Below are 26,253 nucleotides of genomic sequence, written 5' to 3' on the forward strand. Positions count from 1 at the left end.
CCCCGGCCCGGCGATCTTTCTCCCCCTACCTCCCTAGACAGCAGAGAGCGACCTCGCCCACAGGGCAGCTGCCGGGCCCGCGGCGGCCGGGTCCCTTTAAGAGGCAGGCGCCAGGGGCGGTCCCCGCGCGGATTGGCCGAGCTTGGAGCCACGTGGCTGTCCTGGCAGCTGTGGCTGTGGCCTTGCTCCGGGGGCTGCCGTGGAGCTGCCGCGGGGTTCCTGGATAGGGGCGCGGGTTGCCCGATGTGCGTGAGGAGGTGCCTGGTGGGCCTTACCTTTTGTACCTGCTACCTGGCGTCTTACCTCACGAACAAGGTGAGGGGGGCGGGCAGGGGGTGGCGATGATTGCACGTGGGAGATTGGAGCCCCCATATCGTACGTGGAACAGATGCAGCCTCCAGCTTTTTACCTGATTTTTCCTGATGGTAGTGGAGAGGAAGCCGACTCTGTGTGGAATGCTCATTTAGAAATAGGATTTGCTGGACTGCACTGGCCCTGTTTCCGGTCCTGTAAAGCATCCTTTACATTTCCTGGGACAACGAATTTTTTAAAATTAAATTTACTTATTTATTTTAATGTTTATTTATTTTTGAGAAAGAAAGAGAGCGTAAGTAGGGGACACCAAATTTTTTGACTGGTGAATTCCCAGGAACTTAATTTTGGGTTGTGCATACTACTTTTCAGGGAAAAAAAGCAATTGGCTCTTGTTCTTTCGCGGCAGGAAGAGTAGAAGAAATCTGACATATCCTGCCTTTTTTTCTGAAGCACGCCCCTGCCCTAGAAACCCACATGGTTCCAGAAGCTTTTATTTTTATTTTTAATTTTTTTTTATTTTTAAAGTTTTATTTATTTAATAATCTCTACATCCAACATGGAACTCAACTCATTACCCTGAGCTCAAGTCAAAGTTTTTCCAACTGAGCCAGACAGCCACCCCCCTCCCCCCAACCAAGCTTTTAAACAGAAGAGATCAATCCATTTCCATATCCATCTTTCCCTCACACCACTGATAGCCAATCTTTTTTTTTTCTTTTTTTAATGTTTATTATTGAGAGAGAGAGAGAGACAGCAAGAACAGAGGAGGGGCAGAGAGAGAGGGAGACAGAATCTGAAGCAGGCTCTAGGCTCTGAGACAGACAGAGCCCAATGTGGAGCTGGAACTATGAACCCTGAGATCATGACCTGAGCCAAAGTCAGAGGTTTAACTGAGCCACCCAGGTGCCCTTGGCAGTCCTTTTTTTTTTTAACGTTTATTTTTGAGACAGAGAGAGACAGAGCATGAACAGGGGAGGAGCAGAGAGAGAGGGAGACACAGAATCTGAAACAGGCTCCAGGCTCTGAGCTGTCAGCACAGAGCCCGACGCGGGGCTCAAACACACGGACCGTGAGATCATGACCTGAGCCGAAGTCGGACGCTTAACCGACCAAGCCACCCAGGTGCCCTGGCAGTCCTTTTTAAAATATGTCTCCATCCCAGACGTTTCCACTATATTCAAGAGTTTTTTGTGAAATTATTTTTGAAAATAAAATATTTATAAATTTAATTTTCTTTAAAGTAATGTCATGAAACTCTTTTTTATGAAAATCCAGAAAAGCAGTGGTGCCATGTTTTTATTTTGTTAGGAGGGAGAAGCTGGCCTTGGATTAGGACCACACAGGGAAATGTTACACTTTTGAGGGCTAGGGTGGGGCATCCCCTCTTGTCATAGAGGTTGGCTGGACACCAAGACAAAGTGGGGGATACCAGGCCCAGGACCACCTTCCCCCATTGTAGGGTCTCCCTTGCCCATCCCCCTCAAAACCCAAACCCCTCTTGCTCTCTGGAAAAGGACTTTTAACCAATAGCATTTCCTTATACCTTCTCTCTTAACATGAGGACTGCCTTCAGAATACTCAGATGATGCACCAGAACCCTGTCAGAATCCTTCCTCCCGTCCAGTTGATTTTTAGTTTCGGTGATGGGCCTTTGAAGATCCATTAATACTGCCTTTCTGGGAGACAGTGATGGGTTTGTATCCTGGCTCCACTTAGCTTGGTCTTTGGGACTTAAATTTCTCTAAAGCTAATTTTTTTAACTTTAAGATAGTATTAACAAGTCCTTTTCAAAAAGTCGTTCTGAGGATTAATCAAAATGATGTTACTGAGTTGACTGGCCAAGTGCCCAATATCATGGTAAATAAGGTAAGTGGTAATTACTCTAGAAGGAAGGAAAGACAATCTTTTGCATATGGGGTGACCCAGTAATTAGCTTTTAACAGATTTGTTTCTTCCTCACAGGAAGCTAAACTAAAAGATTTATTTTAGCACCTTTTCTAGAATATGTGAATTTGTGAAATCCTGGCCTTTTCATTCAACTATTTTAATTTGTCTAGTTAACCTGATGAACATATTGATAATATTTCACTTAAAAACAAAATGACCTTTCTTTTATTTCTATATAATCATCAGACGGAGAAGAGTGACAAGTCTTTCATGAAAACCCATGAGCCAGGCGGGCATTGGTTAAAAAAGAGTATCTAAGCAAAACAATCCAGCAGGCAGATAACACTTAGTTCACAGAAATTTATACCCCCTCTGGATGCACATTGGCATCTGTGGCATTATTGTTATATTTATTGGGGTCCCTCACCATTTTATAGTCAATGTTATAAAGATGGATTACCTTCCATGTGCATCATGCTTCAAGGTGCTAGAGAAAAAGAAGCCAAACTGTCTTGTCTCTAGGAATATCTAATCCGAGTAATAAAAATTGTAGATTTCCAAGGACCCTCAGAACTTAAACAACAAATCCTTTTCCATTTTCCGTGATGGTTTGGAGTGCTTTGGTTTAGGGCTCTTGGGAGTGTTGGAGCAGATCAAAAGCAGAAGAGTAACAGCAGAAGGCAGAGGGAAGGGGAGGGGAGGAGACTGTACAAAGGGGAAAGAAATGGAGTCAAGAGTAGCAGCAGGCAGATGTGAGGCCCAGGTAGGGGTGGGAGAGGTAGTCGTTCATAATGGGACTATGGTAGGGACTTTGTAGCTCTTAGATGATGCCATTGTTTCAAATAGGACAGTTGTGCTTCTTTCTGGCAGCCATAACAGGTTGGCTTGGACCAAATAGGGGCCAAGTGAGAAGGGAACTGTGCAGTGAGCCCCCCAGCATATAATCTCTGCCAAATGATTTTTCTTTTGAATTAGTGAACATTATTTTGTGTTTAGAGATAGGATCCACTCTTCCAGTTTTTAGAAGACTCTATGCTATTTTTTTAATGTTTATTTATTTTTGAGAGAGAGAGAGGGGGGCGGAGAGAGGGAGAGAGAGAGGGAGAAAGCAACCAGGGGAGGGGCAGAGAGAGAGAGGGAGGCAGAAGATCCAAAGGAGGCTCTGCGCTGACAGCAGAGAGCCCGATGCGGGCTTGAACCCACGAACCATGAGATCATGACCTGAGACAAAGTCAGATGCTTAACCAACTGAGCCACCCAGGCGCCCCATGCTAGTTTTTTAATTTTCCTATTTCTCAGGGTAGTTTTCTCCTCTATTTCCCTCTGTATTTGCAAAAAAGAAAATTCATTGAAAAAACTCTTGTCTATTTTAGGCCCAGCCCTTCTAGTGTTAAAAGAACGGTTGATTTTCGTTTGAACAGCAAGTGTTTTGGCTCTCCTGACCTCGTGTCTGAGGTGTTCCTCCAGCCTGTGGGAGGTCCTGGCAGTAACCAGGCTTAGGGCCCAGGCAGCCACCAGCCCTTCTTCCCCTCACAGCTATTAAGCTTTCAGCCTGGGGACAATGTCCACATCTGTTTTCCTTTCAAAGACTCCCAAATTGCTCCTTCTTTCTCCATGAGAAGTGCTCACTGCTGTTTCACTGAATAGCCTTTTGCTCTGAGCAACACTTTTCAGTGACCTGAGGAACTGCTAAAGAATGAATATTAGGACTTAGATTGCATTTGTCAGAGATTTTGCTTTTCACTGTTCTCACTCTTCTTTAGCAAGGTCAGGTAAGAGCTTCAGCATTTTGTCTCCCCCCAGGATGTAGGACAAAGCCCAGCATACACTAAACTAAATAAATATTTGCTGTCTTCAAGAAGGTTGTTTAGGGTGATAGAGCACACGGCCCAGATGCTCACTTGTTCATCCTTTCTCTGTTTTAGAATGAAAATATCAGGGAAAAGTGGGAAGGAGACTGTTGACCTATAAACAGACTTCAGAGAAGAAGAAGGTCCATTTTTTTTTAAGTTTTTTTTTTTTAATGTCTTATTATTTATTTTTGAGAGAGAGAGAGAGAGAGAGAGAGAGAGAGACAGAGTGTGAGCGGGGGAGGGGCACAGAGAGAGGGAGACACAGAATCCAAAGCATCACCAGGCTCTGAACCATCAGCACAGAGCCTGACGCGGGGCACCCAACAAGGGGCTTGAACTCACAAGCTGTGAGATCGTGACTGGAGCCAAAGTCCCAGACACCCAACTGACTGACCCACCCAGGGGCCCTGAAGGTCCATTTCAAGTAAATACAGAGCACAGGCAGTTAGCTGTAATTGTGACATTTAGGAGCTCACACTAGGAGGCCTATGTATAGGTTAATCCATGGGAAAAAATAGGTATGTAAATTTGCCTAACACCAGTCCACTCTATTTTTACATCATGTGAAGAATCAGTAGAGTCCTTGCCTAAAGCCTTTAATGGTTTTTAAACTTTACAAAAAGTCTTAGTGCTCAATGGTAGGAAAAATAGGAAAAGATATCCAGAAAGACAAAACACAGTCCCGTTTCATAAAGTGTTATAAAAGACATAATAGAAAAACAAGTTGTTGACCTTAGCCAAGTTGGTTTAAAAAAAAAAAAAAATCCTTAAAATGCTAAAGCACAGGGAAAGGTATGATGCCTAAGCAGTATTAGTTTAAAAACAAAAAACAAAAAAAGTACCTGTAGAATGCAAAAGCCAAATGCCCCCAAATGGAAGGAAAACAAAGGAAATAAACACTAGGATGCAGTTCTTGCTTGAAGAGAATCAACGAAGGGGGTTGGATTTTGAGGTAAATTGGACAGTAGATAAAGCAGATACCCTGTGAAAAGAGAGTGCGTCCAGGGGTTTGTCCGGTTTTCTTGAATTACTGCAGTTCCAACATGACTTCCCCTGAAGCCTGGGAAGATACTGAGTTGTTGGACATCCACAGCACCAGACCCAGCTGCTGTGCGGCCCAATTTGCTGATGATACCAGTTCTATTTCCCCACCAAGAGGTGATTAGGCTTCTGGCGACCCTGGGGAAAAAAGACCCGCTCTTTTTAGTATGACTTGGAAGGTCTTTTTTTTTTTTCCCCATGTATGATTTTGGGGGGAAGGGTAAAAGCCTTTTTGAAACTTGAGTATACTTATATTTCTTCAATAGGGATTTCTTTGATTATACAGTCTAGCAATTCTCTATAATTTGAAAATGTCCATTAATCTGCTCTTTGTTTTTCAGTATGTCCTGTCTGTCTTGAAATTTACCTACCCTACATTATTCCAAGGGTGAGTATCTTTTATGCTCTTTGTACACATATGTGGGACATGTCCAACCAGCATCATTAAATGTTCCTTAAAATATTTTTAATGACTACATAGATTTTTTTTTTTTATCAAATAGACATACTGTAATTTATTTAGCCCTTCTATTAGTGGGTATTAAATTGTATTCCATTTTGGGGGTATAAAAATAGTGTTGTCAGACATATTTTTGTATCCAAGTTTGTCGAATTTCTAGCTATTTCTTTGGAATAGATTCCTATATAAGAAATTTGGGTTAAAGAATATGAACTTCTGGGTTTTTTTTTTAATGTTTGTTTATATTTGGGACAGAGACAGACCATGAACAGGGGAGGGTCAGAGAGAGAGAGAGAGACACAGAATCTGAAGCAGGCTCCAGGCTCTGAGCTGTCAGCACAGAGCCCGACACGGGGCTCGAACTCACGGACCGTGAGATCATGGGGCTCGAACTCACGGACCGTGAGATCATGACCTGAGCCAAAATTGGACGCTTAACTGACTGAGCCACTGTGGCGCCCTCCCCTGACCCTGCCCCGGGCCACTGTCTCTCAAATGACTATTGACATTTTGAGCTTGGTAATCCTTTGTTATGGGGGCTGGTCCAGCACACTGTAGGATGTTTGGCAGAGTCCCTGGCTACAACTCACCAGATGCCAGTTAGCAACCCTCCCCTCCCCCACCCCCTGTTGTGACAACCAAAAATGTCTCTAGATATTGCCAAATGTCCCCTAGGGGGAAGAATCATACGGGTTGAATGCCACTGCTCTAGGTCACACTGTTGGAGGGCATGACCCATATCTGTCTGTTCTGCTTGGCTGGGTTAGTGAAGGTTTCACAAAGGAGGCATAAAAACTGGATCTAATAGGACGAGCAGGTGTTCACCAACACACAAAGAGGTAGGAGAACATGATGTGTCAAGAGGGCAGCACGTGGAGACTCCTAGAAGTAGAAAGTGACCTGACACATTCCCGAGGCTGTCAGCTGTTCAGTATGGCTGGAATGTAGCTGCCCGTGGCAGATGCACCGGAGTTGAGCCTGGAGAGTGGTGGGTGCCTGTCCAGGAAGGCTTGTGTGTCACTCGCAAGTGACTTTATCCCCGTAGGCCAGCAGTTCTCAACTGTTGTGTAGCAACACATGGGTGTGTTGTAATCACTTCTGTGGTGAGGTGTCTCAAGTCATAACTAAAAATAAGGTTTTGAAATCTATGAATTATTCACCTAAAGTAAAGCAATTAGAGTGAAACAGGGTGAAGTTATTGCCTGTAGTACCCTCCCACTCATTTTGAAGTCTGCTGTGCTTTGTACAGTGGGAAGGGCAGGGGTGCTTAATTAATTAACCAATTAGTTAGCTAATTTAAAATTTTTTAAAAGTTTGTTTTCAGAGAGAGAGAGAGAGAGCAAAAGTTGGGGAGGGGCAGAGAGAGAGGGGAGGGAGAGAATCCCAAGCAGCCTCCACACAGTCAGCGCAGAGCCTGATGCAGGGCTTGAACCCACAAACTGTGAGAGTTGGATGTTTAACCAACTGAGCCACCCAGGTGCCCCAGGGGTGCTTATTTTATAACCTGTGCTCCCCTTGTACTTTGCATGCAGAGGAAGAATGTCTCACTTGATCCCAAGTGTCTTATGGCAGAAAAGAGACTGGGAACTGCATCTGGCCACCTGGGAAGAATCAATCAACTGGTTTTGTTTTGTTTTGTATTTTGTGTTTTGGGTTTTTTTGTGTGTTTTTTGAGAGAAAGGGGGGGCACAAGTGAGCGAGTAGCAGAGAGAATCCCAGAAGGGGCAGAGGGAGAGAGAGAGAGAGAGAGAGAGAGAGAGAGAGAGAGAGAAAGACGGTGCTCGTCCAAAGCGCGATTCGTGTTTTTACCCCAATGGGCTGGTGCCCCCAATGGGCAGGGCTTGTGTTCACCCAAAGCAGGGCTCCAGCTCACCTGACGTGGGACTCAAACTCGTGAACCATGAGATCGTGACCTGAGCTGAAGTCAGATGCTTAATGACTGAGCCACCCAGACACCCTTGTTTTGTTTTGTTTTTAAAGAAATGATGCCTTTTTATTTTAAATGTTTATTTATTTTTGAGAGAGAAAGTGGGGGAGGGGCAGAGAGAAGGGGACAGAGGATCTGAAGTGGGCTCTGCGCTGACAGCAGAGAGCCCCATGCAGGGATCGAACTCACAAACTGTGAGATCATGACCTGAGCCAAAGTCAGGCTCTTAAATGGCTGAGCCATCCAGGCACCCCAAATCAAACATTTTTAAAACAAGCAAGTGGCAAAATGAAGTTTGCCTTCTAGAACAAGCCCTTTGGCTGCAGGTAGAGAATGAAAGTTGTGAGGCCATCCTGGTGATAGGGACACCAGTTTGGGGACTGATACTGGAGTTGAGGAGTGCCACGATGGGAGCCTGCATTAGGCAGAGGCAGAAGAGGTGGGGAAGAGAAGACTTGGTACTCTAGAACTGTTATGGGGATGCGTTCAATAGGATTTTGCGAGCAGATGAGAGAGGTGACTGAAGAGAGAAGAGCTAGGATGACATCTAGGCTCTGGTTTGGCTGATTAGGGGCAGAGGACGAAAATCAGAATGAGGAAGGGAAATTCAAGGTAACGTTTTAGGCAAGTTATCATTGGGTGCTTGTGGGGTGTCAGGGTGGTGGTATCCGGGTGGGCGTAGGGATTTGGAAATCATCAGTTCAAGGATGATGGGAGAAGTGGGGACTGTGGGGGAGGTTGTTCAGGAAAAGTCTAGAATAAGAAGAGAAGAATATCAGTGTCAGCACTGAATGATACAGCTGGATTCGAGAATAATACAGGTTGAGCAGGAGGGGCCTGGGATGCTAGTTAGGAGAGAATGGGAGAAAAGAATTGTAGGAAGGCTTGGATGTGTATATTTGTGTCAGCCAGGAGCTCTGCCAGGTCTGGATGGCATATGAGACTATGGCACTCTCTTAAATTCACATTGGCCTTTGTCTTTTTCAGGTGGCAGACGTTAATTGGTGGACTTTTGCTTCATGTGTCATGGAAACTGGGCTGGGCTGAGATCAACAGCAGTTCAAGGTAGAACATCTTCTTGCTTGATTCATGATTCATACCCTGCATGCTCTTCACATTATTTAATCTTTTCTGGTGTTACACTGGGAAACACAGATGTTTATTTGAGTTGCTTGATCTCTTAGTTCCCTTTGAACCTTGGGATTTTAATGCTTTTATAATCACATAGAACTGAAGGAGTGTGTTTTCCTGCTTAGTGATGTTACTAATATAATATTAAAATTAATCAAGATACATAACTTATAATACTGTATTAATTGGGCTTTGTTTTAGATCATAGGAGCACAACGAATGAGTTTTTATTTATGTTTAATTAAAAAAATGTGTTTTTTTAACATTTATTCATTTTTGAAAGACAGAGATACAGAGCGTGAGTAGGAGAGGGGCAGAGAGAGAGGGAGACACAGAACCCGAAGCAGGCTCTAGGCTTTGAGCTGTCAGCACAGAGCCTGATGTGGGGCTTGAACTCACAAACCATGAGATCATGACCTGAGCCAAAGTCGGATGTTTAACCGACTAAGCCACCCAGGAGCTCAGATGAATGAGTTTTTTGTGTGTTTTTTTTTATAAGTTAAAACTTTTTATTATATTATATTAATTATAAATTAATATATTATATTATATTATATTAAATTATTTATTAAAAATAATCTTCAATTATTTTCATTATAATTTTTTATTATAAATTTTTAATTTATTTTTGGTAGACAGAATACTAGCAGGAGAGGAGAAGAGAGCCCCTATAATTTTTTTTTATGTTTTTTAAATTTATTTTTTTTTTTAAACTTTTTTTTTTCAACATTTATTTATTTTTGGGACAGAGAGAGACAGATCATGAGCGGGGGAGGGGCAGAGAGAGAGGGAGACACAGAATCGGAAACAGGCTCCAGGCTCCGAGCCATCAGCCCAGAGCCTGACGCGGGGCTCGAACTCACAGACCGTGAGATCGTGACCTGGCTGAAGTCGGATGCTTAACCGACTGCGCCACCCAGGCGCCCCTTAAATTTATTTTTAAGAGAGAGTGACAGAGTATGAGCAGGTAAGGGGCAGAGAGAGAGAGGGAGATGCAGAATCTAAAACAGACTCCAGGCTCTGAACTGTCAGTACTGAGCCCAACGTGGGGCTCGAACTCACAGACCATGAGATCATAACCTGAGCCAAAGTCAGATGCCCAACTGACTGAGCCACCCAGGCACTCCCTGGTGAATGAGTTTTTAAATGAACTTAAAATTTTTGGAAATTTTTAATTTTGAAATTACTTACTACTTTACAGAAGAGTTTGAAATAATGCAAATAATTTCCATACCCTTTACTCCTATTCCTCATTCTTTTATCTTGCTTCTCCTATAATTTTCTCTTGAGATTTATGTATATGTATACATATATATGTGTGTATATATATATATATATATATATATAATTTTTTCTGAACTATATGAGAGTAAGTTGCAGATTTGAGAGTAAAATGCCCCTTCTGAATTCATAACTGTGTATTTTCTAAGAGGAAGGACATTTTCTTACTTCACTATAGTATAGTAATCAAAATGAGGAAATTAATATTGATACAATACTATTATCTCATCTACAGACCAAACTCACATTTTTCTAATTTTCTCAATAATATCCTTATAATGTAACTCCCACCCTGTCCGCCCCCCCGCCCAGCCAAATTCTGATCCAGGGTTCAGTTCAGATCACACATTATATTATATATTAGTTGTTATGAATCTCTTAAGGCAACTTGTCAAATACATTTAAAAGAAATCTCAAAAACCATGACATTTTTCAGACAAAATTACAACCTGAATTGGCTAGCCACTCCTGCCTCACCTAGATAAATTCTTATGATTCTTCTAGAACATCATGCCTCATCTGAAATGATACACAAAATGAAGAGCAAATGAAGTCAAAGTTTATATGGACAAGGCAGACAGCTCTACTGAATGATCAGGCCAGGTCACTCACTTGTATAATATCCTTACCTTCACAAAATGAAGATACTTTTGGGGCGCCTGGGTGGCGCAGTGGGCTAAGCGTCCGACTTCAGGTCACGATCTCGCGGTCCGTGAGTTCGAGCCCCGCGTCAGGCTCTGGGCTGATGGCTCAGAGCCTGGAGCCTGTTTCCGATTCTGTGTCTCCCTCTCTCTCTGCCCCTCCCCCGTTCATGCTCTCTCTCTCTGTCCCAAAAATAAATAAACGTTGAAAAAAAAAATTAAAAAAAAAACAAAAACAAAAACAAAAAAAAACAAAATGAAGATACTTTTGAAGATACTTTTATATGTGATATTTAAGCAGAGGTCTTACTTTATTTATACTCCATTGTTATGGTGGATTGTTCAGTGAGAACTGGGTCTTCATTTAAACAAATAAGTGCCTTGCACCCCAATGTTTATAGCAGCACTATCAACAATGGCCAAAGTATGGAAAGAGCCCACATGTCCATTGACAGATGAATAAAGAAGATGTGCTTTATATATCCATATCCATACACACACACACACACACACACACACACACACATACACACAATGGAATATTAGCGGTCAAAAAGAATGAAATCTTGCCATTTACAACAATGTGGATGGAACAAGAGTGTATTATGCTAAGCGAAATAACTCAGAGAAAGACAAATACCATATGATTTCACTCATATGTGGAATTTAAGATACAAAACAGATGAACATAAGGGAAGGGAAGTGAAAATAAGATAAAAACAGAGAGGGAGACAAACCATAAGGGACTCTTAATTAAATACAGAGAACAAACTGAGGGTTGCTAGCAGGGTGTTGGATGGGGGGATGGGCTAAATGGGCAAGGGGCATTAAGGAGGGCACTTGTTGGGATGAGCACTGGGTGTTATATGTAAGTGATGAATCACTAAATTCTATTCCTGAAATCGTTATTACACTATATGTTAACTAACTTGGATTTAAATTAAAAAAATAAATTAATTTAAAAATAAAAATAAATATGTGCCCTGAATTCACAAGGCCTGTGATAGTTCTAATATTCAGTTAAATAATGAAGCATGTTGATTCCAAATGGTTTCATTTATTCCTCCACAGAGGCAAGAGATTGGTCTAGAATGCAGGTACTAACGGTCAGATTGTGGACTGGGGTCCACTGGTGCTCATCAACATGGGTCCTCTACTCTGTTTACAATGCCCCTGACTACAATTATCTTATAATTTCTGTTGTGAATTATTTACTTCATAATAGTCGTTTAAGTTTAATTTTTTTTTTTTCAACGTTTATTTATTTTTGGGACAGAGAGAGACAGAGCATGAACGGGGGAGGGGCCGAGAGAGAGGGAGACACAGAATCGGAAACAGGCTCCAGGCTCCGAGCCATCAGCCCAGAGCCCGACGCGGGGCTCGAACTCACGGACCGTGAGATCGTGACCTGGCTGAAGTCGGACGCTTAACCGACTGCGCCACCCAGGCGCCCCCATAATAGTCGTTTAAACATTACTTTGGCCCTGTTTCCTTAAGAGCTAAGCCATTGGTTCGCACTTAAAAACATTTTCCTGTGAGAAAATATACATAATATAAATTTTACCATTTTTAGACCATTTTTAAGTGTACAGTTCAGTGGCATTAAGTGCATTCACAATGTTGTGCAACCATTACCAGAACTTTTCTATCATCCCAAACAGAACAAACAGTAACTCCCCATTCTGCCTTCCCTCCATCCAGTCCCTGATAACCACTGTTCTATTTTCCATCTCTATGAATTTACCTATTCTGGATACCTCACTTCAGTGGAATCATACAATATTTGTCCTTTTGTGACTTAACATAATGTCCTCAGAATTGTTACATGTGTCAGAATCTTCTTCTTTGAGAAGCTGAATAATATTCCATTGTATGTATACCACAGTTTGTTTATCCATTCATCTCTTGATGGAATTCTTCATACTTCTGCCTTTTGGGGGAAGGGAAGGAGGAATGACTGGTAGAGCTGAGTAAAGTCAAAGACTCTCAAGGTTCATTCCCTGAAAGGAATGATCCTCCAACAGTAGAAATTTGAGACCCACTAGACACTGTTGTCCTTTGAGCTTGCGTGATGCTAGGTTCTACTCATTGCAGATCTGTGGGCATGTTCCCTTTCCGTCCCCCTGCTAAATTCTCAGGGACCTTTTCACTTCTATCGCCTGTACTTCTTCAGGTGGCTTCACATCCTCACACACGACGTTAGCTCGGTTAAGCGCCTTATCAAAGATCCTAGTGTCTTAGTGAATCTTATGATTAATAACTGCTGCAACAGCACAGCATTTCCACTTTCCACAGATCCTCAGCAAAGGGGAGTTACCAGATGTCTAGCAGCAAGGACCCAGCACCCATGTTCCTTCATGTATGCCTGGGCTGGGTGTGTGTTTGCCATGGTTGCTGTTTCCTACTAGGCTTGGCTTTCTGATTATGTTACTAGAGAACCAAAGCTTGGCTTTGCTGTGTGACTGTGCACTTGTGTGGAGGTGGCAGAGGTTGGACTCTACTAAAAATGGAAACAGCAGCAGGTGGACAGGGTGGAGTCCTCTGAGTCATCGTAGAGTGGGGATTGTACCAGTGGGGCTGGAGGGTGGTTTCCAAATCGGTATTTAATAACATATACCATGAGAGCTCATTTAGACCCCTTATAGCCTGGGGTGCAGCAGAATCCAAGATTACCTCTTAAAACAAGTTCCAGAACCTGGCACCACATTTCCTACTTTGCAGAGAGGCCATTCTGCTGTGTTGGTTAGTCTCTGGCCATGTCATGACTCCACTAAGTGACCTGATAGAATCCATCTCCAAGATTTTTATTCAGCAACCAGCAATTACCAAGTGTTGGATGATGCTTTAGAGGCCTTCTGTCTTGGGAAAGATCACACTGGCTTTCAGTCGCAAGCTTGTCCTTATACCGGCAGCTCTACTGCCATTGCCAACCTGCCGCAGAATGTTCAAGTGATTTTTCTAGCAGATGTGGGAGCCCTGGCTGTAGGCTGTGTTTCCAGAACGTGATCTAGAACACCGTGACAAGACATTTGACAGTGAGACCATGGCACTCTTTACTGGATTCTCGAACCATTGCTTACGGAATCAGGTGTGATTTCATTGGAGACATTACATGCCATCCTCCGGTCCCTTTATGACCAGACTACATGTTTAAATAAAAACATTTCGAAAGTAAATTTTAATGTACTTACTACTTTTTGTTCACTCTACTTAAGACAGCAAATTTTTAACTCAAGTTTTCAAGGATGAGAAGTTCTAAGTTAATAACGCTATACCACAATGCCTTTGTGACCAGAGATTTCTAACAGATGAAGGAGAAAGCTCCACTCTTTAATTTTCCATTGGAGATCTTTGCTGGAGAACTATAAAACATTTCTTTGATAGGGGAGCCTGGGTGCATCAGTTGGTTGAGCATCTGACTCTTGATTTTGGCTCAGCTCATGATCCCAGTGTCATGGGATGGACCCCACGTCAGGCTCCACGCTGCCCCTCTCCCTCACTCTCACTCTCTTTTGCAAATGAAAAAAATTTTTTCTGGGGCATCTGGGTGGCTTAGTCGGTTAAGCATCCAACTCTTGGTTTCAGCTCAGCTCATGATCTCACAGTTTGTGGGTTTGAGCCCTGCATCTGGCTCTGCACTACTGATGTAGAACCTGCTTTGAATTCTCCCTCTCTCTCTCTCTTTCTCTGCCACTCCCCCACTCCCACACTCATTCTCTCTCATAATAAATAAAGAATACTTTCAAAAAATTTTCTTTGATAAAACCTCCAAGTTAACTCAGTCCTGTCCCTAAAGAAATGAACAGTGAGCCAATCAATTAGGATGCTTCTTTTTATGATTAATTATTTGTTTTTAAGCGAGATAGCTTGTCTTCATCAAAGCTACTGGTGGTTGGAATTTCTCAAATATGTTTTTTAACATATTGTATTTCATTTTGAGTGACCTGTAATTTTACGAACAGTTACCTTTGCTCACAGAGGAGAGTTAACATCAAATCCATGTGTTTTTGATCTTTTTTCCTATTGTGTTTTTTCGCCAGAGGAATGCTTTATGTATATTATGTAGAAATTACTTTGAGGGGAAGATAAAACCAGCTTTCAAAGCATTCTCAGGAAACACGGAGAACCACTGCAGGGACGTAATATGAATAAAATCTGATTGGTTTTGGTGTGGTGATTATGGTTATTCCCCAGAGAAGAGTCCATGAGGCCAGGAATGGTAGAGGACAGGAATTTTTTTTTCAGCTTTATTGAGGTCTAGTTGTCAACTAAAATTGTAAGATGTTTAAAGTATACATTGTGGTAATTTGATATATGTACACACTGTGAAAGATTCCCTCCATCCAATTAATGAACACACCCATCACGTCACTTTATTTATTTATTTATTTATTTATTTGGGTGAGAACATTTAAAAAAATTTTTTTTTCAACGTTTATTTATTTTTGGGACAGAGAGAGACAGAGCATGAACGGGGGAGGGGCAGAGAGAGAGGGAGACACAGAATTGGAAACAGGCTCCGAGCCATCAGCCCAGAGCCTGACGTGGGGCTCGAACTCACAGACCGCGAGATCGTGACCTGGCTGAAGTCGGACGCTTAACCGACTGCGCCACCCAGGCGCCCCTGGGTGAGAACATTTAAATTCTACTCTTCTAGGAAATGTCAATGATACAACAACACAGTGTTATCAACTGTAGTCACCATTTTATACATTAGATTCTAAGACTTTATTCATCTTATAACTGAAAGTTTGTACCCTTTTCCCAATCTCCTCTATTAACCTGCCCCCAGCCCCTGGCAACCACCTTTCTGTTCTGTTTCTGTGAGTTTGACTTTTTGTTTGTTTTCTTAGTTTTTCTTTTTTTTTTTTAAGACTCCACATGTAATTCCAAATACCATGCAGTATTTTTCTTTCTTAGGACAGGATTTTTGGAACTTTGAAGTTTATAGTGGCTGCTGGTCATGCCTATACCAACCTGCAGGGCATAGGAATCTGCTGAACTCACACTTCAGTGTAGACCGCACCTCATGTCACTGTTGCTTTGTATCCATACAGTGTCTTGCAACAACTCAGCTCTGCCTTTGTGGCATGAAAGCCACCATAGACTACATACACAGATGGGTGTGGCTGTGTGCCAATAAAATGGTATTTCAGCAATAGGCAACAGGTGGGATATGGCCCATGGGTCATCGTTTGCTGACTCTTGTTCTAAGTTATGCTCTGTGAGAAACAGTATAATCACAGGGTTTTTGGGTTCAAGTGATATTAGGGCTGAACTTTGTTAAGGGAGTTGACCCTCTGTGAGTCAGAGGAAGAGTAAAGAATGAAGGAGGAAAGGTCTAAGAATATTAGGAAAGAGGGACAGTAGTGAGTAGGATTCTTGAAGGACCATGTTCACCAGGATTGGACCCCTCAAAATGAAATCTAGGTATCTGCTCTAAGTAGGGAGTAGGGAGTTAATATATGTAAAAGTGCTTGTAAACTGTAAAGCAAATATTGACTTTATAATTGTAAGATATTACTGTTTTTGGCAATGCCAATAGGCAGTATGAATCCTAGTATCTTGGTGGCTTGGTACTGTTTTTTAAGTTTATTTATTTATTTTGAGAGAGAGAAAGAGCGCATGCAAGGGGCAGAGAGAGGGGGAGAAAGGGAATCTTAAACAGGGTCCGCATTGTCAGCGCAGAGCCTGACTCGGGCTCGAACCCACCAACTGTGGGATCATGACCTGAGTTGAAATCAAGATGCTCAACTGACTGAACCACCTAAACTTGGTATTTTTATGTTTGGAAACTATTTTTAGCTCCACTAGGTGTCAGCATAATGCAGAGAATTTTCAAGAACTCAGCTCAAAGGGCCCTCATGAACAGATAAACTTCTGAGTGTTTTGAGGGAGCAGATGTTCCTTCCATAATGCATGCTCTATTTGAAAAACAAGTGATTTAATTTAATTAGCCTTCATTTCGATAACAACAGTTTTATAATTCACGGCAACAGACTATTGTTAGCTTCTTGTAAAATGTTTTATCAGGATCCTTAGGGACAGGAGATGTACACAAACAAAAAAACAAACAAGCCCAAGACTCAAACAAGACACAATACTTGTGCTTATAAATCGTATAAGAAAAACTATGTATCACCACAATTTTCAAACCAGACCCATGGCAAATAGTACTTTCCCCCAGGAGTTGCTGTGAGATCCATCCCTGCACACATGCACACACACACACACACACACACACACACACACACTCACACACTCACTGGCTCAGCAGTTCCCCAGAGGGCCTTGTACCACAGAGACCCAGCATTCTGTGAGGACCACCTCAAGATTTAATTCCATCATGCCTCCTTTGTTGGCACATAGGACAATGGACAAATAAGCCAGCATGGGAGGTACCATCTTATAAATTATAGGTGGAGAAAAGGTGCATTAGTGGTATGTGCTTGGTTTGTCCCTAATGTATAGGTATTTGGCTGCCAGAGAATTATACAGTCTTAGAGCTGGCAGTAGAAGGTGTCTTAGCTTGGGCTGCTATAACAGAAATACCAGAGATTGGAAATGCCTGGGTGGCTCAGTCTGTTGGGCATCTGACTCTTGGTTTCAGCTCGGGTGATGATCTCATGGTTTGTGAGATCGAGCCCCATGTCAGGCTCTGCCCTGACAGTGTGGAGCCTGTTTCGGATTCTCTCTCTCCATCTCTCTCTGCCCCTCCCCTGTTCACATATGCTCTCTCTCTCTCAAATAAATGAATAAACTTAAAAAGAAAAATACCAGGGGTGCCTGGGTGGCTTAGTTGGTTAAGCCTTCACCTTTGGGTCAGGTCATGATCTCATGGTTTGTGAGTTTGAGCCCTGTGTCTGGCTCTGTGCTAACAGCTCAGAGCCTGGAGCCTGCTTTGGATTCGGTGTCCACCCCCCCCGCCTTCTGCCCCTCCCCTGCTTGCTCTCTCTCTCTCTCAAAAATAAATAAACATTAAAAAAATTAAAAAAAAAAAAAGAAAATACCAGGTGGCTTAACCAATAAACATTGATTTCTCACAGTTCTGGAGGCAAGTCCAAGATCAGGGTACCAGCATGGTAAGGTTCTGGTGAAGACCTCTTCTTGTCTATCTTTTCATCTCCTTCCATGGTGGAGGGGGAGGGAGAGAGGGAGAGAGAGAGAGCACGTGCGCTAATTCCATCATGAGGGCTACACCCTCCTGACCTCATTACCTCCCAAAGGCCCCACCTCCAAATTATCACGGGGGGGGGGGGGGGCGCAGGATTTCAACACAGGAGTTTGGGGGGAACACTAGCATGTAGCCCATCGCAGAGGACTGAGTTGGCATAACCCCTCTGGAAGGCAATTTTGTAACTAATGCCACACTTTGATGCATGTGTCTTTGAGCTTCTGTTCCACTTCAGGGAGTTTATCCTGATATTGCAAAAACATGAATATGAAAAGGGAATGTACTCAAAGATAACTATTACAGCATTAGGTTAGTAAAAAGAGGATTAACTTCAGTGTCCAGCAATAGCCTATTATTCACTTATTAATAAATTGGTGATGATTTTTTTGACGTGGAAAGATGTTAAGCAGATTATGAAACAATGTGTACAGTAGGATCCCATTTTTGCTGCAGTGTTCATATATGTGCATATAGGCCCTGTTTGGGAGGAGACCTAGCAAGGTATTAACAGTGGTTGTTTTTGGGTAGCAGGATTGCAATTGTAATGTTTTTCTTGATTATCTGTACTTTGAAAATTTTCTAGCATGGAAAAGTACTACTTTTTTTTTTAAGTTTATTTATTCATTTTGAGAGAGAGACGAAGAATACACTGGAAGGGCAGAGAGAGGAGAGAGAGAGAGAGAGAGAGAGAGAGGGAGAGAGAGAGAGAATCCCAAGCAGGCTCTACACTGCCGGCGTGGAGCCTGATGTGGGGCTTGATGTGGGTCTCAAACTCATGAACCCATGAGATCATGATCTGAGCCCAAACCAAGAGCGGGATGCTTAACTGACTGAGCCATCCAGGTGCCCCAAGTACTACTTTTTAATAAGAAAACAAGATAAATTATTATAGGAAACAAAATGACTGCCTCCATGCCAAGTTTCTGAGTTCATGTCTATTGAAGAAAGCATGTTTGTTAATGCAGTTAGTTTTCTGTTGTCACAGTTGTAGGTTACAACATGATTGTTAGAAATGTTTATTGAATTTGAAATTGTTAGAATTACCCATTAGGGCCATTTCAAAGAGGCAAATGGTGGGAAATGTTTTACTTTCATCCCTGTCCTTGAAAACCTAGTAGCTGTAAGCACCAGCAAATCTGTTCAGAGCAAATCCTCTGAAGGGCTTAAGAAAAGTATAGGAAAAAATGTGAATTAGGGTCATGCCTGGAGTTTTCTGGTGTATTTTGATGCTGTTGTTTTCCCCTTGTATCAATCCAGAAAAAGGAAAGGAATATATATATTTTTAAATGTTTATTTATTTCTGAGAGAGAGAGAAAGCGAGAAAGCGTGTGTGTACAGAGAGAGAGAGGGAGACACAGAATCGAAAGCAGGCTCCAGGTTCCAAGCTGTCAGCATAGAGCCCGACGCTGGGCTCGAACCCACAAACCATGAGATCATGACCTGAGCCAAAGTCGGATGCTCAACTGATTGGGCCACCCAGGTGCCCCAAGGGAAATATTTTTTTTAAGTTACCAAAGTAATACGTGATGACTCCTTCAGCAAATATTGGAGTGCCTAGCATATATACCAGACATTGTTTTCAGCACAGGGGGTGCATCGTGAACAAAACAGACAAAAATGCGTGCCCTCATAGAGCTTATATTCTAGTTGAGGTAGATGGACAAGAAACAAAGGCAAATGGAAGTACATGATGTGTCAGATGGCAGTAAATACAGAGAAAAATAAAGCCGGGTAGGGGAATAGGTGTGCACGTGTGTGTGCCCGAGTGTGTTCTAGTGGGCGGGAGGGGGGGTTTGTTATTTTATATACTCTAGGTAAGAAGGACTCAGGGATAAGCTGACTTTTGAGCAGAGATCTGAACCTGTGAGAGAGTAGACTCTTCAGGTGTCTGGAGGGGGAGGGTTCCTGGTGGAGGAAGCAAGAGCAGGCCCCAAGGTGCTTGGGATACTTGATGACTAACAAGGAGGCCAGAATGCAGTTTTATTTTCCTTGTAAATGAAAACATCATTGTGGATTACTTTAAATATCTTTAAATACTGTAAAGAGTATGCATGTATACAGTAATACTGTAAAGAGTAGTGTGTGTGTGTGTGTGTGTGTGTAACTTTTCATATGTTTATTGGCTATTTGTATTTCTTATGTGTGTGTGAAAGAGAAATATACGTACATACACTCACACACACATGCAAATACCTCTTTTTTGTCCACTGAGTATTTTTCTTTTGTGAAGTTGAGTTTTTTTCTTTAAAAAAAATTTTTTTAAATCCTTTTTTTAGTGTTTATTTTTGAGAGAGCAAGCATGAGCATGGCAGGGGCAGAGAGAGAGGGGACTGAGGATCCGAAGCAGGCTCTGTGCCGACAGGCTGACAGCAGCGAGCCCAATGCGATGCTCGAACTCGCAAGCTGTGAGATCATGACCTGAGCCCAAGTCAGACACTCAAGCTGACTGAGCCACCCAGGTGCCCCGATTTTTTTTTTTCTTATCGATTTGTTAACACTCATTATACATCAAGGATATTAAATTCCAGCCTGTTTTATATGTTGCCAGTATTTTTTCCTAAGTTGTTAATCATCTCTTGATTTTCTTTATGGTGTTTTTTGGCCAGTGCATTTTCTGTAGGTGTAGATCAATCTGCATGAAATCCCTTATGGCCTCTGTCTTTGGAGTTACGTGTAGAAAAACCGGGAGAACATTTATTGCATGGTGTTGTGCCATGCACTGCTCTGTAATTGTGCGTCTTTCCCGCCCCACCCCTAGTGACCTAGGTGACCCCTAGATACCCCCAGCCCTAGATGACCTGACCTAGAAGAAAGGACACAGTCCGGGAAGATGTGTGAACTTTGTCCATCCCTTGGAGCTATTGGCTAAAGTTAGCTAAGTTTAGTTAGCTGGAACATTCCTTGGGAGTGAAGAGAGCTACTTATAATTTCCAAAGATTTGTGTAACCATGTGCATGTTATAAGGTTATACTCTTCAGTGCCCAGAACCAGGTGTGATTTCCATCACTTATTGCTGTTATCTCCCTGGAAAATAATCCTCCATTTTAGCAGAGCTAATTAGGATTTTGAAATTACACTTTCATTTTGTCCTGAAGAAATATTAAAAAAAAAGAGATGGCAAAAGCCCCCCAAAGCACCACCTTTATAGTTCCCATCTTCGCCTTGTCTCCACATAACCTGGAAAAGTACGGAAAACTCAGTTGTCAGGCATTTTATTTGCCCCAGGTAACTGTTGAAAGGTCTGACCTGTCCACGTTAAGATAGCAGATTACCTAACAGTCGTGGAAAACCCCTCAAGCCAGAGATCCCAATTCTGATTCCCGAAGCAGCAAGTATAAACAATTCTTCAAATTATGTAAGTGCATCTGTCGGCGGACTGCACTCCCTGTAGCAGGCTTTCTCTGAGGGAGAGAGTGTGTGCTCTTGTGACTGCCACCGTCTGCCCATTTCTCCTGCTAGTGTGTCAATTTTTTTTTAATGTGTGTTTATTTATTTTGAGAGAGACGGAGATAGCACAAGTTGGAGGAGGGGCAGAGAAAGGGGGAGACAGAGAATCCTAAGCAGGCTCCATGCTGTCAGCACAGAGCCCCATGCAGGGCTTGAACTCACGAGTGAGACCACAATCTGAGCCAAAACCAGAAGTTGGACGCTTAACGGACTGCGCCACCCAGGCCCCCCTGCTAGTGTATAAATTAAATGAGATCAATGTTGCAAAAAATTTGGGAATAATAGGGGTACCTGGGTGGCTTAGTATGTTAAGCGTCTAACTTCAGCTCAGGTCATGATCTCACGGTTTGTGGGTTCAGGCCCTGTGTCGGGCTGTCTGCTGTCAGCACAGAACCTGCTTCAGATTCTGTGTCTCCCTCTCTCTCTACCCCTCCCCCACTCTCTCTCTTTCTCAAAAATAAATAAACATTTAAAAAATTAAAAAAAAAAGAATTTGGGAGTCATAGTTAGTGAAGAACCAACTTGTGACAAAGTCTTACTGAACCTTCAGAGACTTTTATTGCTGTGAGTAATGGACCAAGGGGGGAATGTGGTGTCCCTTCTACTTCTCTGCATCACCCTCTCACCCCCTGCACCCACTTGAACTTTGAGTTTTATCTCAAGTATCACTTATTGGAGGCAGGTTTCTCTATCCTCACTGACTAGATCAGATGCCCTTATGGTATGGCATAGTCCTTTAGTCTCTTTTATAACATTCATGCATGTGATATTTTACATTGATTTATATGAACAAAACATACATGGCTCCCACCTTTATGAAACTTACAGTTTATTTGACAGGTGGGAGACATGTTAGTAATATATGCAGAAGTTCCCTTATCTGACTCTGATAATTAATTGTCAGTGCTGAGCCTGATGCAGGGCTCGAACTCACTGACCATAAGATCATGACCTCAGCCGAAATCAAGAGTCGCGTGCATAACCGACCGAGCCACCCACGCGCCCCAAGATTTTTCTTTGTGTATGGATGGTCGACTGGTGTTCCCTTGAGTCTTTTCTTGCATCAACAACACTTAACGCGTACCCTAAGATTTTCAGTGGAGTGAGAACTTTGATACTTTGAAACAATATGAATGCAGAGTTCTTTGCAATTTTTAATTATTTTTCTTCCCACCACCCCCCATCCTTTCATACTTGTTTTGCTCATATCTGTTTTGGCAGCACTTTTCCTAGTGATTCGTATTTATCATTCTCGATAGCAGCTATAATTTTTTGTTGGTGTGTGGGGGGGAGGGAGGGAGGCAGCTGTCTCTGATGAGAGCTCATGAGGGCCAAGACAGGGTTAGGCAACCAGCTGCTTTTGCAGGTGTCTAAATTTCTGCCTTTGGTGCATGTTGCTCTGGCTCTGTCCACCTAGAAGGTGGGCCCTGGGTGCGATAATTGTGGATCATAGTTCCATGGTTGTATCCAAATGCTCCCACAGCTGCTCTGTAACATTTCCCAGAAGTCTCTGGTCCAACTGGATCTGTTTATTTTTCATAGTTAAAGTCATTTCTTTGTGTTTCGGGTACAGGGTTAAAATACAAGGTGTTCCCTAGCCATGTTTCCTTTCTTTCCTTCTTTCTTTCTTTCTTTCTTTCTTTCTTTCTTTCTTTCTTTCTTTTCCCCTAGCCATGTTTTTTTTTTTTTTTTTCCCCACATCCATGGCCACTGAGATGCCCTGAGGTCTCTTGGAGCATATGACTGGGCAGGAGTCTTCTTTGTTTAAGAGGGAACAAAGCACAAATGCCTAGGGCCTTACTGAGCTCACATCCTGAAGCACCGGGCCTGCTGCAGTGGGTGTGCTGCTGTTTCACGCAGGGCACTCCTTCCCTCTTCACTATGCTCCCTGCTGTGTATGCTCTTGGGCCTCCTTGTGGTGCTCAGCGGGCCATGGGCCTGGATCCTGTCTCCCTTGACCTTTGTGAGCTTAAGGTCTAATGGGGAAGTCGTTTCCTAGAGGAGTAGCAATTGGTTTGATGTCAAGCATGATGTTGTTATCCATCAAGATGGAGAATGGCATCTACCTTTCTCTATTCACCTATTGGCTGGAAGTGCAGACGTCTTTTATTGCAGTAAGACGAGTAAGAACAGAGAATATTCCTCAGGTCATTAGATGCTTAGTGTGTGACCAGAGCAGAATCATGCTGTGTTTGTTATATGTCAGTGTCTACCACTAGATTATGAGGTCCTTGAGGGCAAAGTGTGAAAGGGTGGCTTAAAGCTGGAGCTTTAGAGTCAGATGGCCTGAATTCAAATTTTGGCTTTGCCATAACCAGCTCTTCTGACCACAGGCAAATTAAACTCTTTATTGCCTCAGTTATTTCATGTGCACAATGGGGATAATAATAATAATAACAACAACAAAGACATTTTCTTCATAAGGTGGTTGTACACATTTTTAAAAGACACAGCATAGAAAACACTTGCAGACTGCCTCATTTGTAGCAAGTGCTCAGTAAATGTTAATTAGGATGCTGCTGTTAATAATAACTCTAGCACTGTCAGCACTTTGCAAATTGCTAGAAATATTTGCTGAATGAATATATTCAGGAAGTAGGGTTTGGAGGCCTAACTAGAGACTAGAGACATTTTAGCACCAGGTTCCCTGGGAAGGGTACAAAAGCAGGTCTGATCATAGATGTCTGCCCATGCTAATAAGATTCACAAAGAACATTTCTTGAGCAGGTATCATCCCAGGAGAGCAGTTCATTGAGTTAGCTGGGATTATTATGTTAAATTCTGCTGGAATGGTTTCATTTATTTATATTTATTATGAGAATAACTCCGGGAACTTGCGTAAGTGGACCAAATGTGTTTGTGACTGAGGGAACCTCAGTGATGGGTTCTCTATATAAAAACCGGGATTTTGCCTTCTTGAAGACAGCAAGATTCTAAACTGTATTGAACAAAGCAGTTTTGGGGGCACCTGCGTGGCTCAGTTGGTTAAGTGTCCGACTGTTAATTTTGGCTCAGGTCATGATCTCATGGTTTGTGAGTTCGAGCCTACATCAAGCTCTGCACTGGCAGTGGAGAGTCTGCTTGGGATTCTTTCTCTGTCCCTCTCTCCCTGCCTTTCTCCTGCTTACTCTCTCTCTCTCTCTCTCTCTCTCTCTCTCTCTCAAAATAAACAAAGTTAAAAAGAAAAAAGAAGAAAAAAGCAGTTTTTGGTGTGGCCACAATTGAATCAAGAAATGTGCCCTCCAGAAGTCCTTAGAGATTCCAGGTTAATGGTGGAAGATGTCAGCACATGGCCACCCAGCTTGAGTTCTAGTATTCTTTTTAAAATTCTGTCCTTTGGCACTTGCTTCCTTCTTTTGTGGTTCCATGGAGCCGTTTGATATATTACCTCGGTAAATAGCCTTTAAAAATTTGTAATAATTTGGCATGGGTTCAAAGCCTCTGACTATTTAAAATCCAAAGAATAATGTTCACTGTCCTTAAAAAAAAAAAAATCTTAAAAACCTTAAAAAAATCAGGGGTGCCTCAGTCAGTTGAGCATCCGACTCTTGATTTCAGCCCAGGTCATGATCTCATGGTTGGTGGGATCGAGCCTTGTGCTGCCAGTGCAGAATCCCTGCTTGGGATTCTCTGTCTCTATCTGCCTCTCTCCTGCTCAAACACACTCTCTCTCTCAAAATAAATAAATAAAGTAAAAAAAAATTTTTGAAAAAATTCGAATCTATTCTCTCTCCCCAACTTTAGGAAGCCTTTTTCCATCTCCAGATCATTTGTGTTCCATCGTGGGATCAGTAACACTAGGTAGTTGGCAGAGTGACGGGCTATAGCTGGATGACTTTGGCAGCCTCCCTCACTCTCAGTGGACACAGCCCATGTCACACACTTCACAGGTCACTCAGAGATGTTAAGACAATCGCCGTCGTATTTGGTGCATCTGAAAGGTCATGCCTTCCAGCTTGGTCTTTTGGACAGAAAGTGACAGAAATATTCTGGTCTCTTTCCCTTTTTTCAGATCTGATGTTTCGACGTGGCTTCCTGCTTCGGTGCTGTATGTGGGCATAATCTATGCCGGTTCCAGAGCATTATCCAAACTGGTAAGTTTTAGAGACTTTTTAGGGAGACAGTTCCTCTTTCCTCTACCCCTTTGCTTTTTAACTTATTGTGCCTTGGATCCATAGGGGACAGGACATCAGCTTTCGTGATGGTGCACATAGACTGGAGAACAACATGGGGCTTTTACCCCCTCTCCCTGAACTGAGGATAACCAGATGATAGGGTAGGGCTATCTTGTTTTATAAGATGAAGAGGCACCAATGGAGACGAGGAAGAGAAAGCTGTGATATTTATGGAGCCTGATACAAACAGGGCCAGCCTGCTCTACCTGAGCACAGGCCATCCTTGGGAGCAGGGAGAGTGGGCTCAGCCTGCCCCTTGCTTCTGAGGAACTGTAACCCTGCCCACTGGTGTCGTGGACTGGGCGGTGCTGGGCTTAGGAGTGATGTACGTGCCTGGCACAGTGTTGACACCCAGTATGTAGGGACACTTGTTTTACTAGTGTCACCCACCCCATCCAGATTTGAGCTTCTCAAAGGAGGGAGCTGTAAAGAACAAACTTCTTCCAGGCACACTAACTATATGAAAATATAAAAATGTTATTTTTCCATCAAAAGACAATCCACTGATACTTCCATTGACCAGAGACTCAGAACGAGGCTTAAAAATCAGTAATGTCTCTTCCTGTCTTGTACCCTGACTGCTCATACTGTTTCTATCTATCAGAAAATGATTGTACTCTGACTTTTGGAAAAAATGCAAAATTTACAGAACGATTTAATCTTTTTATGCAGTTTGTTGTTCTGTTGGTCCCTTAGATCTCAGATATGAAAACAGTAAAACAGACACAAAATCTGCCTACCTGCATGATAATATTATTGTTAGGATAACCCCAAAGTTGCAAAATAGTGGTTGAGAGTTACTAGCGGTTAAGTTCTAAATTAAACCATCATTTTTCTTGCATGATTCATAAGCTTGAGTCATTTAGATGCTGTGTTCAATGGGGGAGAAACGTCCTGGGTGGGCGCAAGAAATGACCAACA

The 26,253-nt window shown here is 42.6% G+C and overlaps 1 protein-coding gene across 1 annotated transcript in view; it reads left to right on the plus strand.

The window, feature by feature from the left end:
• The first annotated feature begins 222 nt into the window (after positions 1-222).
• TMEM241 (transmembrane protein 241) overlaps positions 223-26,253 on the plus strand; it is a 116,121-nt gene continuing 90,090 nt past the window's right edge. The window contains exons 1-4 of the mRNA XM_047087041.1: positions 223-315; positions 5,438-5,484; positions 8,471-8,548; positions 25,170-25,251. Coding sequence (XP_046942997.1) covers positions 244-315; positions 5,438-5,484; positions 8,471-8,548; positions 25,170-25,251 — 279 coding nt within the window. The 5' untranslated portion in view covers positions 223-243. The remainder of the gene's footprint in view (positions 316-5,437; positions 5,485-8,470; positions 8,549-25,169; positions 25,252-26,253) is intronic.

This window comes from Lynx rufus, unplaced genomic scaffold (assembly GCF_022079265.1).
Source record: "Lynx rufus isolate CCGP_SWC_20201006 ecotype Redwood Valley unplaced genomic scaffold, mLynRuf1.p SCAF_22, whole genome shotgun sequence".
Classification (NCBI taxonomy): Eukaryota; Metazoa; Chordata; class Mammalia; order Carnivora; family Felidae; genus Lynx; species Lynx rufus.